Here is a 16,364-nt window from a genome sequence, read left to right as displayed (position 1 = left end):
ATTAAAATTAATGTGGATTTCGTTGGATTTCCAAAAGGAACATTTTTAGTTGCCAAATATTTCAGCAATACAATAAAGCATTACATTTATGTAATTAGCAGTTATCTACAAAAAATATATATGTATATGTATTTATATTTATATTTATATTTATTTACCTTACCTTCACTGAAGTTCTTTTTTTCTGGCTGGACATGAGAAACAAGATTAAGTAGACCAATGCTGGATTTATTTCTTTATAAGTATCGAGTCTTTTTTCATTTAATATGACTGCAAATTCATAATAAATTCACAAAGGCAATGTAAGGAAACACGTACTGAACAGGCACCTACCAAGCAATCCATGTGTTACAGTTCGACTCTACCGAATGGCACTATGGCATTGTAGGCATCCAATTTTTGTTTTCTTTTTCAAGTTTGTCAGTTCTTTACTATTTTCTTTTCTAACAGAAGATAGTGTTTATTCACAAAATAAGGCCTACCAACAGCTGTTCCCATTATCTCGTGGATGTAACTCTCAAGAGCTGGTACAAACCAACCAGAACAGCAGTCAAACTACATTTGGTCATACTCAGTCTCACTGGCACTTTGCCGCATACACGTTTCCCTTTTTCCGAACGATTTTGTGTTACTTTTATTAAAATGACAACAAATAAGATTGCAAAGATTTTGTAGAATTGTATTTTTAGGGGACTGCTACATTCAAATGAATATAGTTTAATTCACAAAATGTCATCAGTAATGATGACCTTTCCATATACATGGTTGGCAAAATTAAAAAAAGGCACAAAAGGGGGATAATTAGAAATGTTTTCAACTCTCAGTAAAGAGTACCAAAAACAAGTATCTTTCATGAAGAAAAGCACAGAAAATATTCAGTAATTCATGCACCACTTGAGCTAAAACAAAAACTTCTCTTCAGATAGGTCCTGAGGCTTCAGGAGAAAATGAGTTTTCCTAATCAAGTGCTTCATACAAAATAAAATGTGAAGCTGCACATATTTATGTTTGGTTTAATTGTGGACCCATGTTTTTTAAAAGTGAGGCAATTAAACAAAGGAAAACAAAACCAAAACACCTTCATAAACAGAGCAACTCCACCTGTAGCCTGTCATTTTTACCACTTAGTGGGGCAAATTGTCCAATAAAATGTAAAATGCAGCATACGCAATCATGTAATCTAAAAACTTTTCATGATAACTTATTGCAAATTGCACTTGACAGTTCACCACAACAATGGAAAACTGGCCCCTTGTTCATTCGCACAGTCCTTGCACCCCAAAGTGAAGTCACCAGTAAAACGATCTGGATAAAAAGTTTGCAGCTGTGCTCAGCCAGCTAGCCCCGCCCTCTGGGTGGGAGCCGACCCGGGACACTGCTTTGTCCTGCTCCTTCGTGGGGCTCTCATCCTCAGGCAGATAGTCGGGCAGCTCTGTGTTCTGTTCCACTTCCACAGCCATATCCTGGAACGGGACCAGCATCTGACACAAAGAACACATGAAGAGTTACTGCAAAATCAACATAACTGATAGATATATGTCAGATGTAAAAAGTCAACTTTCTTCTCATTCCAATCATCCCAGTATTTATGTCCACGGGCTATATTCCTTTGACAACGTTCTTCTTACATGAAGGCAGGCCCAACTGCTGAGCACTGTGTAGGCACATATAGACAGCACCACACAAGAATAAATGTGCAACTTGTATTTCAAGATGATGGGATTAAGCTGAAAAGGGAAAGGAGATTAAGAAGTACAAACTTCCAGGTACAAAGTAAGTCATGGGGAGGTAATGTATAGCTTAGGGAACAGAGTCAGTAATATCTTAATGACTATGCATGGTGACAAATAGTCATCAGACTTATTGTGAGGACCACTTTGTGAACTATATGAACACTGATCACTGTGTTGTACACCTGGCACTAACATAATATGGTGTATCAACTATGATTAAAAATAAATTATAAAAATTTAAAAATAAACAAGACAAAAGCACATTATCTAGCTACTGGGTGGACTTCTGGAGGGCCAGCAAACCTCCTTATCTATGAACCCCAATGGGCTGACACCATACAGGTTCATTCCCTTATCACAAAGCTCATGGACAGCAAGGGGCAAAGATTCCCAATATATGTATTTGCCCAGGAGTAGGACTAGACTTTATTTTTTGGACTGGCAAAACTAAGGTTAGAAAGTATTTAAAAAACCAAAGCAAAGAAGCCACATCTCCTCCATTTCCACATATCAGCAAAACATCACCAGTGAAAAAAAGAAGAGTCTGAAATTCAGAAAATATAAGATATAAAAACAGACTGAAATCCACAAAAGCTCTTCCTGTATTTCTAAAAGAGTTAACTATTAACCAAGAAACACCAAGATAATGTGATCCAACCACATTCCTATATACTTTGCAACTACTAGTCTAGAAATACTGGCAATCTGCTAGCCATAAAGAGCCCCCAGGAGTCATAGTTAAATGTAAGGAAACTACATAGCCCTGGTGTGGCTCACTTGGCTGGAGGTTGGAGCGTCATCCCGTAAACCTAAGGTCCCAGGTCCCGTTCCTGGTTAGGGGATATACCTGGGCTGTGAGTCTGGTCCTGGTTGGGGTGTGGAGAGGCAACCGAGTGATGTTTCTCACACTGATGTTTCACTCCCTCCCTTCTCCTCTCTCTAAAATCAGTAAGTATGTCCTCAGGTAGAGCTAAAAAAAGATTTTTTTTAAAAACAGAAAACTATGTAAGGCTTTTACCTCTTCTCCACTTTCACTTTTCACAACTTGCTGAGCCTTCATAACCTTGGTTGATGCTATTGCTGATGCCAAAGCCTAGGCCAGAATAAAAAGAGACAAATTTGAAAACTGATTTGTTACCTGAAACCTCAAACACATTCAGGCATTTAAAATACTAACCTCTGCTTTCAAATCTGAACGGATTCGTACCACGCATCTTTGAACAGCCATTTGAAAAGTAAAGCTAATAACGCCTTTAATTTTTAACAAAGCCTCTTCACATAGATTTCTCCGAGACTGAAAAAGTAAAAGCAAATTGGTATTAAAATTGGCAAAATAATAAAAGGGAATAAGTCAACTGAAACCACACTGAACTGGTTATCACATGTGGGCAGGGGGGGCGCCATGGGGAACAGACGTCCCTATTTCAGTTCTACCATCTCATACGTGAGGCCATGGGAGAGTGGTGCTCAGTCAAGTTCACTACATTTTATAAGATCAACAGAAGAGTAATCCCTGCTAGATTTTTTCCAAGCTTCATTACTAATATTTAGTTTTAATTATTTTAACAAGAAGTTAGCTGATGTTAATTTAAATCTTAAAGCAAAAGGAAATAGCGCTGAGAAGCGGAGACTCCTCCTGCTCAAGAGTGGGCAAACGACAGTTCACCAGCTGTTTTTGTAAATAAAGTTCTACTGGACCACAACATCTGAGGCTAGGTTTCATTCTACAGCAAAGTCAGTAGTTGTAAGAGACCATATGCCCTGCAAAACCTAAAATATTTACTATCTGGCCTTTTAAAGAACAGGTTTCCTGACCTCTGCTGTAGCTTAAAAACCCCTAGGGACAAATTCTAATAAACTAAAGTTAGTATTAGTGAGCATTCAGTGTTTGACTCACTATTTTCTAAAGTACTTGGTATTTATAAATATCAGTGTATTTCTCATTAATGGCATTCTTAATGGGCACCCAGTGCATTCTCAAGGGTTATCAATATCCTCCTTTTGGTTTTCATTTTCCTCTCATTTCCAATATAACTAACATACAACTTTCAATGCTTCTTTGACTCCTAATAATACACTACCCCTGGTCTTCTACTTATACCACTGATTATTCCATCTCTGTCTCATCTTACTTCAAGGTCCAATGTTTAAAACCAAGAGATTTTCTTTCTACTTTGTCCTTAGTAGACTATACTCATCACTTCCATGTAAGCATAGACATGTGCTTTCGTATGATTTAATTTTCATTTGTCTACAGGTATACCCACTTAGATACCAAGCAGAACCCAAAGACAAAATCCAAAAAGAAAATAGAATGAAAAATAACTAGTTTCCCCTCATCCCTCCCTCCAACTCCAGCCCAGACATCAAGTCACCACTTGAACTTCCCTGTTTGTGTACTGAGACCAGGTTCTCATTCAGTACTTCTGAGGGGGCAGGAATCTGCAATTGAGCCCTAGTCTCTGAATCATGTCTTAAGAAGCACTGCCTTCAAATTACCTGATTCATTCTTCTCTTCTATTAAATAAAACCAGTCTTCACACTTATTCCCACATCCTTCAAAACAACCCAAGCCCTTGCAATCTCTCTATGTAAACCACTTTTTCACTACTCATTACTACATTTCAACACCGCTCAGGCAACGATCTGGGATACAGAGGTGCACGGCAGGGTACAGACCCACAGGGGCTCATCTGCTGCACTGTTTCTGGCTCTGCTCTGCCGCATCCCAGGTTCTGTAAGTCCCCTGTAGGGGACTGGTCATCAAAGATCCATGTTTATCGCTGCCACATATTCAATACCAGGTAAATTTAAAAGTAAAGAAAAGTTTGCATAGCACATACAACAGCAAAGTTAAAATACTACAAGACTAACCTGACTCCTTATTTTAAATGTGAGGAAAGCAAAACAGAAAAGTTAAGCAACTTGCCTAGCTTGCAGCAACAGTCTGACATTAAATCCCAACTATACGCGACAGTGAGAAAACAGATACATAAGGCCCATTCATCTTTATTTTCACACAAATTAACACATTTGCAACAGGCAAAGCCTGGGGGTTTGCAGAGGAGTAGAAAATCCAATTTCAACATTTGATCTCAAGGATAGGCTATTTTCAAGTAAACATGAGTACTTCCACAGAGCAAAGAGAATCCAGAATTAGCCAGGAAGGATGAATAACCTCTAGATTGAAAACAGGGTCAAGATTAGGTTGAGAGAATCTTAAATAGACGAAGTGAGAATTTGGGCAAAAAAATAGATGAGTCAAGGCTAACTCTGGCAATGAATAGAAGAGGGTATCTGTGGTATGTGCAAGCCTCAATACATTTAAAAGGGTCGAAATCATACACTATATGAAATGAAATTAGAAATCATTAGAAGATTTGGAAAATTCAGAAATACATGGAAATTAAACAACAAACTCCTAAATAACCAAGGAGCTCACAAGAAAAATTAAAGAATGAAATGAAAACAGCACATATTGGCTCTTTGAAAAGATCAACACAATTGGTAAACCTTTAGCTAGACTGACCAAGAGAAAGAGAAACATAACTCAAATTACTAAATCTGGAATTAAAGAGGGTATATTATGACTAACCTTACAAAAACAAAAGGATTATAAGCTAACACTATGAATAATTATATGCCAACCATTAGATAACCTCAATGAAATGGACAAGTACCTAGAAAGACAATACTACTAAAACTGACTCAAGAAAAAAAATGTAAACAGACCTATAACGAGAGACTGAATTAATAATCAGAAAACTTCCCACAAAAAAAAGCTCAGGGCCAAATGGCTTCACTGGTGACTTTTACCAAATGATTAAGAGAATTAACACCAATCCTTCACAAACTCATCCAGGTACTTTCCACCTCATTTTATGAAGATAGTATGACCCTGATACCAAAACCAGAAAAAAAAAACAGGAAAACAAATGATAAATATCTTATGAGAATACAAATGCCAAATGCGTCAATAATGTATCAGCAAACTGAATCCAGGGCATATTAAAAGATTATACATTATGATCAGTTGAAATTTATCCTAGGAATGAAAGATTGGTTCACATGGTATTATCAACTCAACAATAAAAAGACAAATAACAAGCAACTTAAAAATGAAGAAAGAATGAAGAGATGCCCTGGCCAGATGGCTCAGTTGGCTGGAACATCATCCCATACATCAAAAGACTGCAGGTTAAGTTCCCAGTCAGGGCTCATACCTAGGTTGCAGGTTCAATCCCATCAGGTGTGTACAGAAGGCAACCAACGGATCGATCTCTCTCCCCATGCCCCTATCACCTCTCCCCCTAAAATCAGTAAACATGTCTTTGGGTGAGGACTTAAAAAAAAAAAACACGAACAGAAATTTCTCCCAAAGAGAAAATCTGTGATAAAGATTTATGCAATAAACTCGAAATCAACCACTACAAAATGGCCAATAACAACATGAAAAGATACTAAACATCATTAGTCATTAGGAAAATGCCAGTCAAAAGCACAGTAATATACTACTTCTGAGCTACTAGGATAGGTATTAAAACTTATTTTATACCCTAGCTGGTATGGCTCAGTGGATTGAACGCCAGCCAGCCTGTGAACCAAAGGATCGCTGGTTCGATTCCCAGTCAGGACACATGCCTGGGTTATGGACTAGGTCCCCAGTTGGGGATGCACAAAAGGCAAACGATCAATCGATGTTTCTCTCCCTCTCTTTTCCTTTCTCTAAAAATAAAAATAAATAAAGTCTTTAAAAAAATATGGTTAAAATAGTAAATTTTATGCTATGTATATTTTATCACAATAAAATATTGAAAAAAATTTAAAGAATATTTAATGCAATAACAATGTATTTTGGGGCTTATAGCACATGCAGAAATAAAAGATGATACCAACAGCACTAAGGCAGAGATAAGGGAAATGAAATACAGTGCTATGTCTTATACTATGCATGAAGTGACCTAGAATAGGCCTCCCCTTATTGCAATTTTGCTTTCTGCAATTTCAATTACCCGCAGTCAACTGTGGTTCAAAAATGTTAAATGGAAAACTCCAGAATGAACAATCCATAAATTGTACACCATCCTGAGTAGCGTGATGAAATTCTGTGCCACCCCTCCCCCCACACATACATCTAATTCATCCCTTCGTCCAGTATTTCCACTCTGTAAGTGCTTGCCTGCCTGTCAGTCACGCAGTAGTGCTCTCAGTTATCGGATCAACTGCCATAGGATCACAGTGCTTGTGTTCCAACAATACTTATTTTACTCAATAATGGCCCCAAAACACAAGAGTAGTGAGGCTGACAATTTGGATATGCCAAAGAGGGGCCATGAAGTGCTTTCAATAAGTGAAAAGGTGTGTATGTATAGGAAAAAACACAGCATATATAGGATTTGGTACTATTCATGGTTTTAGGGCATCCACTGGCAGGGTCCTGGAACTTATTCCCCGTGGATAAGGAAGAACTATTGTAATATAATAAGCCCTAAATCATCCAACAAAGAAGGGAGGGAGGGAGGCAAGGAGGGAAAGAAAACGAGGAGGGCAATCTTGGTAAATGTTCCATGTGTACTTGAAAAGAATTACTGTCTTGCTGTTGGGTGGGATATTCTATAAATATCAGTTAAGTCAAGTTGATTATTAGTGTTGAGTCTCCTATACCCTTTACTGATTTTCTGTATATTTGTTCTATTAACTGAGAGAGTAGTATTCAAATCTCTAGCTCTAACTGTAGATCTGTTTATTTCTCTTTGCGTTTCTGTCGGGTTTTGCTTTGTGTATTTTGAAATGCTAGTATTAGAGCACAAATATTTAAATTTTTAACATCCCCTGATTAACAAATCTGTTTAGCACAAAATGCTCCCGTTTATCAGTATAAAATACTAATATTAGGACTTATTCTTAAAGACTGTTAGCAGGTGCCACTGAGAAAACTATTTAGTTAACCTGATTCCTCTCCCCATCTGATAAACCATGTTGTTTCCAAACACCTTACCGTATCATCAAGACCATCTATATGCAAAACCACTGTTTTGGCACGTTTGTTTGTAGTCCCCAGAAAAAACTGAGCTTTCCTTCGACGTGAGTTCATTTCATTGAAACTATCACTATCTGCCATATTGGAAGACTGAAGAATGTCATAGATTTCAGAGGCCAACAGTTTCGTTTCTCCTGGAGTTGTAGTCCTTGAAAAGAAACATATAAATTAATAAATTAGTATTGTCACTTTTACTGACTCTATAATTTTATTCAAGTTTGCAAAGCCTTGTTTTCTTCATCCTGCTTTGTTCAATTTAAAATACCAGTAAATCCTGGACTAATCAGTAATGTACAAAAAGCATCTAGTCTATAATAAAGTCATTTCATTTCATTTTATACCCATGGTTCATTGAGATTCAAAACTCATCACTACAGTAGTATAAAAGCACATTTAATCGAAATCATTAATTAAGTATGAAATCGACTAGAGCAGGATATAACAAGTCCCTGGATTAACACTAAAATTTAACTTGCAATTTGAAAGTGTCTGACCTTCAAGAAAATACAACAGAGTTCCAGCCAAGATGGAGGTGTAGGTAAAAAAAACCCTTCACTTTCTTGCACAACCAAAAGGAGGATAATAACCAATCTACAATCAGTAAACAACCAGAAGTGCCAGAAAACCAAACTACATGGAACTCCAACAACCACAGAATTAAAGAAACAGTCAAACAGAACAATCAAACCAGTAAGATGGCAGATGGACAGAAATGGTGGCATGATGGCAAGGTGGCAGACCACACAGGCAGGGCTTGCTGAGAAACCTCCCCAGGGCAGTGACTGTGTGGGCTGGGCTGCAGCAGAGACACAGCGGGATGCCTGGGCGGGGCGGCTGCTGTGAAAGGGAAACTCCCAGTCTCACAGGAGAGCTGGGTGAAAAGTGAGCAGATGAGCTGCATTGTTCCCTCTCTGGCTCCTCCCCCACAAGCAGTGCCTTAGCACAGCAAGAAGGGTTGCCCTGCCCAGGTGAACACCTAAGGCCCTGCCCCTTTACAACTTACCAGGGTCCCGAACAAAGAAATAGGGCTAAAATTAAAGAACAGAACAACACTTCAGAAAGAGAGCTAACTGATGAGCAGATGGCCAACCTATCTGATGGAGAATTTTTTTAAAGATTTTATTCATTTATCTTTAGAGGGGAAGGGAAGGAGAGAGAGAGAGAGAAATATCAGTGTATGGTTGCCTCTAGTGCGTCCCCCGCTGGCAACTGGCCTGCCACTAGGCATGTGCCCTGACTGGGAATCAAACCGCGATCCCTTAGTTGGCAGGCCCACGCTCAATCCACTGAGCTACACTAGCCAGGGCTGATGGAGAATTTAGAGCCCTGGTAATCAAAATGCTTACAGAACTGATTGAGCTTGGTCAACAAATGAAAGAAGAAATGAAAAATAGCCAAAATGAAATAAAGCAAAATATTCAGGGAACCAACAAGTGACAGGAAGAAAACCAGGACTAAGATCAACAGTTTGGAACAAAAGGAAGAAATAAACATCCAAATGGAACAGAATGAAGAAACAAGAATGTAAAAAAATGAAGGGAAACTTCTGAACCTCTTTGACAACTTCAAATATTCCAGTATCTGAATGATAGGGGTGCCAGAAGTAGAAGAACAAAAGCAAGAAATTGAAAACTTATTTGAACAGATAATGAAGAACTCCCCCAATCTGGCAAAGGAAGTAAGACTTTCAGGAAGTCCAGGAAGCTCAGAGAGCCCCAAAGAAGCTGGAACCAAAGAGGAACACACCAAGGCACACCATCATTAAATTATCCAAGATTAAAGATAAGGAGAGAATCTTAAAAGCAGCAAGAAGAAAAAAAAGTTACCTACAAAGGAGTGTCCATATGGCTATCAGCTGATTTCTCAAAAGAAACTTTGCAGGCAAGAAGGGGCTGGAAAGAAGTATCTGAAGTTATGAAAGGCAAGGATCTATATCCAAGATTGCTCTATCCAGCAAAGCTTTCATTTGGAATAGAAGGACAGATAAAGTGCTTCCCAGATAAGGTCAAGTTAAAGGAGTTCATCATCACCCTGCCCAATGTTAAAGGGACTTATCTAAAAAAAGGAAGATAAAAACTATGAACAGTGAAGTGACAATGAACTCACACCTATCAACAAATGAACCTAAAAAAAAAACACCAATGAAAACAAAAACTAAGCAAACAATTAGAACAATAACAGAATCAGAGAAATGGACATCACATGGAGGGTTTGCAGTGGGGAGGGGAAAGGGAGGAGTAAGGAAGATAAAGTACAGGAAAGAAGCAGCATAACTGGTAGGCATTAAATAGATGGGGAGAGGTAAAAAATGGTACAGGAAACAGAACTCAGACAAGTTATATGTACAACCCACAAACATGAACTAAGAGCAGAGAAAGCTGGAGGAGGGGAATACAGGGTGGAGCAGGGAATATTGGGAAAACTGTAATAGCATAATCGATACAGTATACTTAAAAAAAAAAGAAGACAACATAAAAATCCAAAAGGAAAAAACAAATTAGATCATTCATATTAGTTGTTTCAATAGAGATTTCTTAGCAAATTCAAACTGATGGTTTAATTTACATTTCTGCATATCTTTCACAAAGCATGTGTGTATCATAAAACCACAATTCAGACAAGAGTTTTCATTCTGAAACTTTCCAGTCCTGCTATCGCTCCTCACATAAACATGTAGTGCCATGCTATCCAACAGAACTTTCTACACTGAAGAAATCGTCCATACCCGCACTGTCCACTCACATATGGCTATTGAGTACTTGAAATGTTTCTGTCAAGTGCAACTAAAGACTTGAATTTAATTTAAATTAAATTTAAATAGCCGCATAGGCAAGTGGCTACCATATTGGACAGCACAGATCTAAAAATTATAAATTAGGTGAATGAACAATAAGTATACATAACTGTAAAAAATATTCCTCATTTCATCTATAAGAGGGCTCAATTAAATCCAAATCCTTTAACATACAGTCAAGGCCTTTAAAATCTGTCCTCTATCAACACCAACTGATTGTGATCTTTTATAAATGCCTTTCCATCAGCTCCACCACCATCTTCCTTATGAAGCCTCCTCACCCTACTCATCCCTCTGCATTCAAAGTACTATGCTTGTACTTGACTACTGATTTTAATTTTCTACTTCTTTCTCTTCAAGAATAGGGGTGTATTCTCTCTGTACCTTCTACAAAGCCTTAATAGAACTTTTTGCAATCTATTTGTTTATTGAACGAATAGGAATTACTTCAATTTCTGCTACTCAGCCTGTACACACTCTAAGTATAAAGACTTTCAATTCTAGGGGTGCTAATCTGGCAATTTCCGGACCCTCAATTTATTATATCAGGTGCTTTTCTGAGCCACCGTTGACCACAGAGATCAATTACTTTGAATGAGTTTGGCTCTGTATTACAGGAAGCTATGAAAAACACTATTTTTTTAGGACATGTCTCAGCACTTTTCAGATAGCTGATTTACAGTTTATTGAAAAGGTTACTGCAGTTCTGAGTTGGTTTAAATACTAGCCAACCATATAGTTGTAAAGATTATGGGGACACAGGCTAGAGGCACTCACGAATTTAAGAGGAAAAAAACTACCTGCGTGACTCTTTTCTCAATTCTCCCAAGGATGGTATAGGGACAGAACCATTCCAGAGTCACAGGAGAGAGGATAACCTGTACATCTGATGGATTCCTTGGGCTTCGGGGCTTACTTCTCTCATAAACCTGTTCTAGTGGCTTCCTTATTAATAGCAACAGAGTGAGGACAGAAACTGCCATTTGTTAATAAAAACAACTGGCAAAGGTGATACATGTGCACTTATGATTGCCTGTATAGCTATGGAGGCTACTCACGCTTTCAATTAGAAAGCTGAAAATGTACACAAAAATATAGTTCATCTATAGAGTCCTATATGCTATGCCTATTTAGATAAGCAAAACACTTACAAATGAGAAACTAGCAAAAATAATTTAATGAAATAAATACTCCCACCACCGCCATTTCAACTTCCTTATTTCACAGTTCCAAAGTTTCATCATTTCCATACAGTAATAAAATTCTTTCTGAATGACTTCCAATTTCTGTTTAAAACCAAAAGATTTTAAAGAATAACATAACCAAATCAAAATGACAGTCTCGTTATTATTTTAAGTATGTTTTTCTGGTGTACCTCGTGGGCTCAATTTTATTGCTACCATTTCTATGAAACAGTGAGGAGAATACCTCTATTTATAGACCCAGATCTCTCTTAAAACTATGTTAAACTTTATCTTAGTCAAAATGGGATTTACAAAATCATATAAGCAAAAATAAATTACAAACCAAGTTATTTCTTGATCTGCACACTATCTGAAGTATCCCAAATATCTATACACTATGCTGATCAACAAATCAATTATAAATAATTATTCCCTTATTTTAAAAATATGCTTTTAAAGCCAAAAAAATCCAAGAGCATTTAGATTCAAAAGCTATCTTAGTCTTTTATTAATAAAACAAAATTACTGTTAAAATACTATGATTCAAAACATTCAAGTAGAAAATGTCTAGTGTTTGTTATATGGTACATCTGGCCATAAGTGTTACAGAGAATGTATAATTAAACAAGTATTAATTGCCCTAATCTTCCTAGGCAAGTGAAAATTGAGAGCTGATTAATGCCCTGGATTTAGTTCAGTCTTTAAAATCTGACATTAGGAAAAAAAAAAAAAATCTTGAAAGACTCCTTCATCTAGTAATTGGAATTTTTCTCTCAGTAATTTACTATTCCATAATGAAGTATACTGACTTCTCACCACTTTTCTAATTAGTTTTCTGTATTGAAAAGGTTCAAAATGTCATTCATAAAGTACGACTAAAAGGTGAACTCTGATCTTTATTATACAGCAAAAATAATCATGCTAAATATTAGCACAATATTTCCTATAGGTCATACACAGCAATTCACTCTAGTTCTAGATGCTGCTAGTAACCTTTTATATTGCCTATAAAAGCCAGTTAAGACTTCCATATACTTTGTGAAAGCAATGAATGTACACACTATCTTACCGTCAGTGACTTGCTATCATCTTTTGAAAAACTTCAGAATGTTTCCTTTAAAAACTAGCTTTCATTTTTTTCCTGTGTTATTTGCTAAGAAAAAGTGTTTTTGTAACATTTATGCAACCCCAAAAATCAACCTTCATCTGTTAACCCAAAACAATCCTACTTAAAAAGGGTTCTAAGACGGAAGTTAACCCGCTCTGTTTAGGTAACAATGAAGCTTAAGGGAGGGAAATTATGATAGTTGAGCCAGAGCCCTTTAATTCACACATTATCTGTGGCTGCTTTAGCAGTCTGCAACAGAGATCGTCTGTCTGGCAATGCCAAAAATGATTTACTATCTGCTGTTAAAGAGAAACAAAAATTGCCAACATCTGTTTTAAATAATTATAAAAATAAAAAAAGACACTGAAAAAACTACAAAGGATGTGGAATATAACTGCAGCCATTTAGAATGAAGTTGCAGAAAAATAGTTAGATGGAAGAATGCTCCCAATATATTAAGAACACTATAGCAGGCTCTCAAACAACATCGTATCATTCAATGTTCTTTTGCTATAATGTCAATGAGATGTTGTAGGAACTCTTGTTTATACCAATTAACCTACGGTAAAATTGGTTGTTATACGTGGATGTTCAAAGAGTTCTTACTGACTTACTATACTGCTATTGTTTCTATATTTTATATGATAGATTGACATCTGACTTTTCAAAAACACAAAAATCAAGGCAAAATGGGACATTATTTTCAAGAATCTCAAAAAAACAAAAGGTGAACCACAGATCCAACATAGTTATCCTTTAAGTATCAAAGTTATGCGAAAAGAGTTTTCAACATGAAAAAAAATTTGAGCCTTTCTTGAGCAATCTACTTGAGAGTGAACTTCAACCAACCAAGAAATGAGTGGGAGAACTTGAGCAAAAGGACTGATGATGAACATTTTACATATTTAACTGTAAATCTAAGTTTAAGTCAAAGGTGGAAAAGAGAATGAAAGAATATCTAAATGTTCTGACAGTAGAATAATGCAACTTAAAGAAGGGAGATGGGAGAAGAAAAGAGGAAAACATAAAAAAACTCAATGACTATGGAACACATAATAGGTGGAAGTCAAAAGATTACCATTAAAAACTAAAAAGCAAGACAGTGGAAGTTTAATTAAAACAGTCAACTGAAAACATTTTTTAACAGTTACACTGTTAAAAAGCAACAAAAGCAACCACTATAACAGTAAGAAAAATATTTCTATCAGAAGGAATTTTCAAAATAAAACATCATGCAGAGAAAAACTATTATCACTTAATATACAAGGTTAAATGCTACAAAAATGAATTAAAATGAAATACATTGGTCAACAACTATAAATGCACTTTAAAAAAGATTTTCAATTTGGCTCATAAAACAAGGCACAGTTAAACTAATTCAGAAATAAAGGAATAGGCAAATGTAGAAATAATGGAAACAGAGGTTGTGTGCTGATATCAAACAAAGTAGAATTCCAACCCCAAATCCAAGCAGCAAACACGACAAAGCATACTTTTGTTTAATCTTAAAACACAGACTTCACAATGAAAAGATATATATATATAAATATAAAAATTATGAATATACACGAACTAAATATATATGGAGAAAGAACGATAAAGTTAAATGGTAGAGCACATGTTAAGATGTTCAAATTTGGGGAATCAAATGTAGGGTACTAAGGCATAGTTGTACTCTTTTATAGCTTTTCTGTAAGTCTGACATCATATATGTAAATGAAAATAATTGGCATGATGGGTTTTCTTCCTTTTTGTAATTTTTAGTTTTTACAAATAAACCACATACTATATACTTGCAATAAGATTTTAAAATGATATTCTAAAAAGGAACACAGAAAAAAAGAAATGAAAGCACATGCTTATTATCCAAGATTTTAACAAAAGGAATAGACCACCATTTATTTTTTCAAAATCTAGAATTTTAGAAAGTTCTCCAGGTTAAATGAGATTTTAAAGTTGTGATGCCATATTTTATTAAAGTGGTTTTTATTTATAGTATACTTAATGTTAGATATTCACAAGTACTTATATAAAATGCATCTTATATCAGAAGTATTACTCCTGAAATACTAATGAACAAATGTCTTAAACTAGCTTATGTTCTATGTTGACATTTTGAAAATTCTCTTTACCTAGGGATCCAGGACTAAAAATAAAATGTAAAAAGGTTCTTATCTCTAATGACAAGATTTTATTTATGGAAGAGATTAAAATTAGGACATAAAGCCAGATTCATTCTGAGTAACAGAGAACTTCAAATTCTCTTCACAATTAAAGAACCAAAAGCAACAGTCCAACTGTTGATCTATAAGCACCACTCAACACAAGTAAAATCTGCTGTTGAATAACCCATTAAAAATCTCAGCAACATTCTGCAGCAAAACATAATACGGTGATTAAAGGGCATGAAACTCTTAGTATGCAGAATTTCTCCTATTTTATAAAACGTTGTTCTCTGCTTCCTATGTGAAGAATAACCTCCACTCTCCCTACCTACTTCAGCTTTTTAGTCTCCCCTTTGATCATTGTCAAATAGAAAGTTTCTCTTCAAAGCAGCATCCCTTCGCAACAGATTTTCCTTGTTCTGTGGCTCTTTCTGGGATATGGGGAGATCTATTTTATACTTCCTTAGTTGCATAATTCCAAGCAGTCACAGCTAAATCTCCCCCTAAGTCAGTACTCTTAAACAGAGAGATCCTGTACGAATTGCCGCATCACTGGCTGGCTGTCACACCAAGGAAAACAATTAAGAGTACAGAACACTCATCATTTGTGCTACAGCCTGTCAAGGTGACCCATATAAAAATGGGATGCCAAATCCAGTCTTAATGTTTACAAGCCAAAATACATACTTTTAACATTTAAACATACAAACTTCTAAAATGGTAATTATGGTAAACAGAGGTGACTTTTTAAAAGCTTGAAAGGCAACCTTCAAATCTGAGATCTCTAATAGCCAAATGATCTGTAAAATGTACATGAAAACTATTACATCATATCTCCACTTTTGAAAGGGCTACAGGACCAATTATAATAATGGAGAGTATAACAGAGGTACATCTGTTTTTACTACTGGAGGAGCCAACAACAATTACCACACTGTCCTAACAAAAATACCTTATTTCAATTGAAAAGATAAGCCACTAGTGTTAGCCATGAAGATACAATGCTTGGATTTTCCTTTAACAAAGATATATGCCTTGCAGCTGCAGAAGTCCACCAGTAGAGCCACCAAATGTGGTGGCTTTGTATTCATCAACCCACCTTTCAATCCTTCATTCCAAGGCCTAGCTCTTCCAGGGCAGGCCCAAGCCAAAGACTGAATCATGGGGGCACCAGGGTGTGGCTATTTCTGTCTAATGAGAACTCACCTACAGGGTAAACCTTGCTTTGGAGCTCCCCACTGTGTTAGCGGTCCAACTTGCATTGCAATCTGAGACCCTCCTCATCTCATTCAGTCCTCTCTACCTTCTTTTACAGATGTCAATGTGCACTGTAATCTGAA

The 16,364-nt window shown here is 36.4% G+C and overlaps 1 protein-coding gene across 2 annotated transcripts in view; it reads right to left on the bottom strand.

Annotated features, from left to right (window-relative positions):
• Positions 1-653: 653 nt before the first annotated feature.
• ARMC1 (armadillo repeat containing 1) overlaps positions 654-16,364 on the bottom strand; it is a 30,574-nt gene continuing 14,863 nt past the window's right edge. For both annotated transcript variants that reach the window (XM_037148939.2, XM_037148940.2), the window contains exons 4-7: positions 7,732-7,921; positions 2,911-3,027; positions 2,752-2,826; positions 654-1,481 (exon numbers count right to left, since the gene is read on the bottom strand). In XM_037148939.2, the coding sequence (XP_037004834.1) occupies positions 1,290-1,481; positions 2,752-2,826; positions 2,911-3,027; positions 7,732-7,921 (574 nt within the window). In that variant the 3' untranslated portion in view covers positions 654-1,289. The remainder of the gene's footprint in view (positions 1,482-2,751; positions 2,827-2,910; positions 3,028-7,731; positions 7,922-16,364) is intronic.

Source organism: Artibeus jamaicensis, unplaced genomic scaffold (genome assembly GCF_021234435.1).
Source record: "Artibeus jamaicensis isolate MK-2021 breed Jamaican fruit bat unplaced genomic scaffold, CSHL_Jam_final scaffold_916, whole genome shotgun sequence".
NCBI classification, from domain to species: Eukaryota; Metazoa; Chordata; class Mammalia; order Chiroptera; family Phyllostomidae; genus Artibeus; species Artibeus jamaicensis.
The sequence above is the reverse complement of the archived record's forward strand: the minus strand, read 5'-3'. Positions and strand labels throughout refer to the sequence as shown.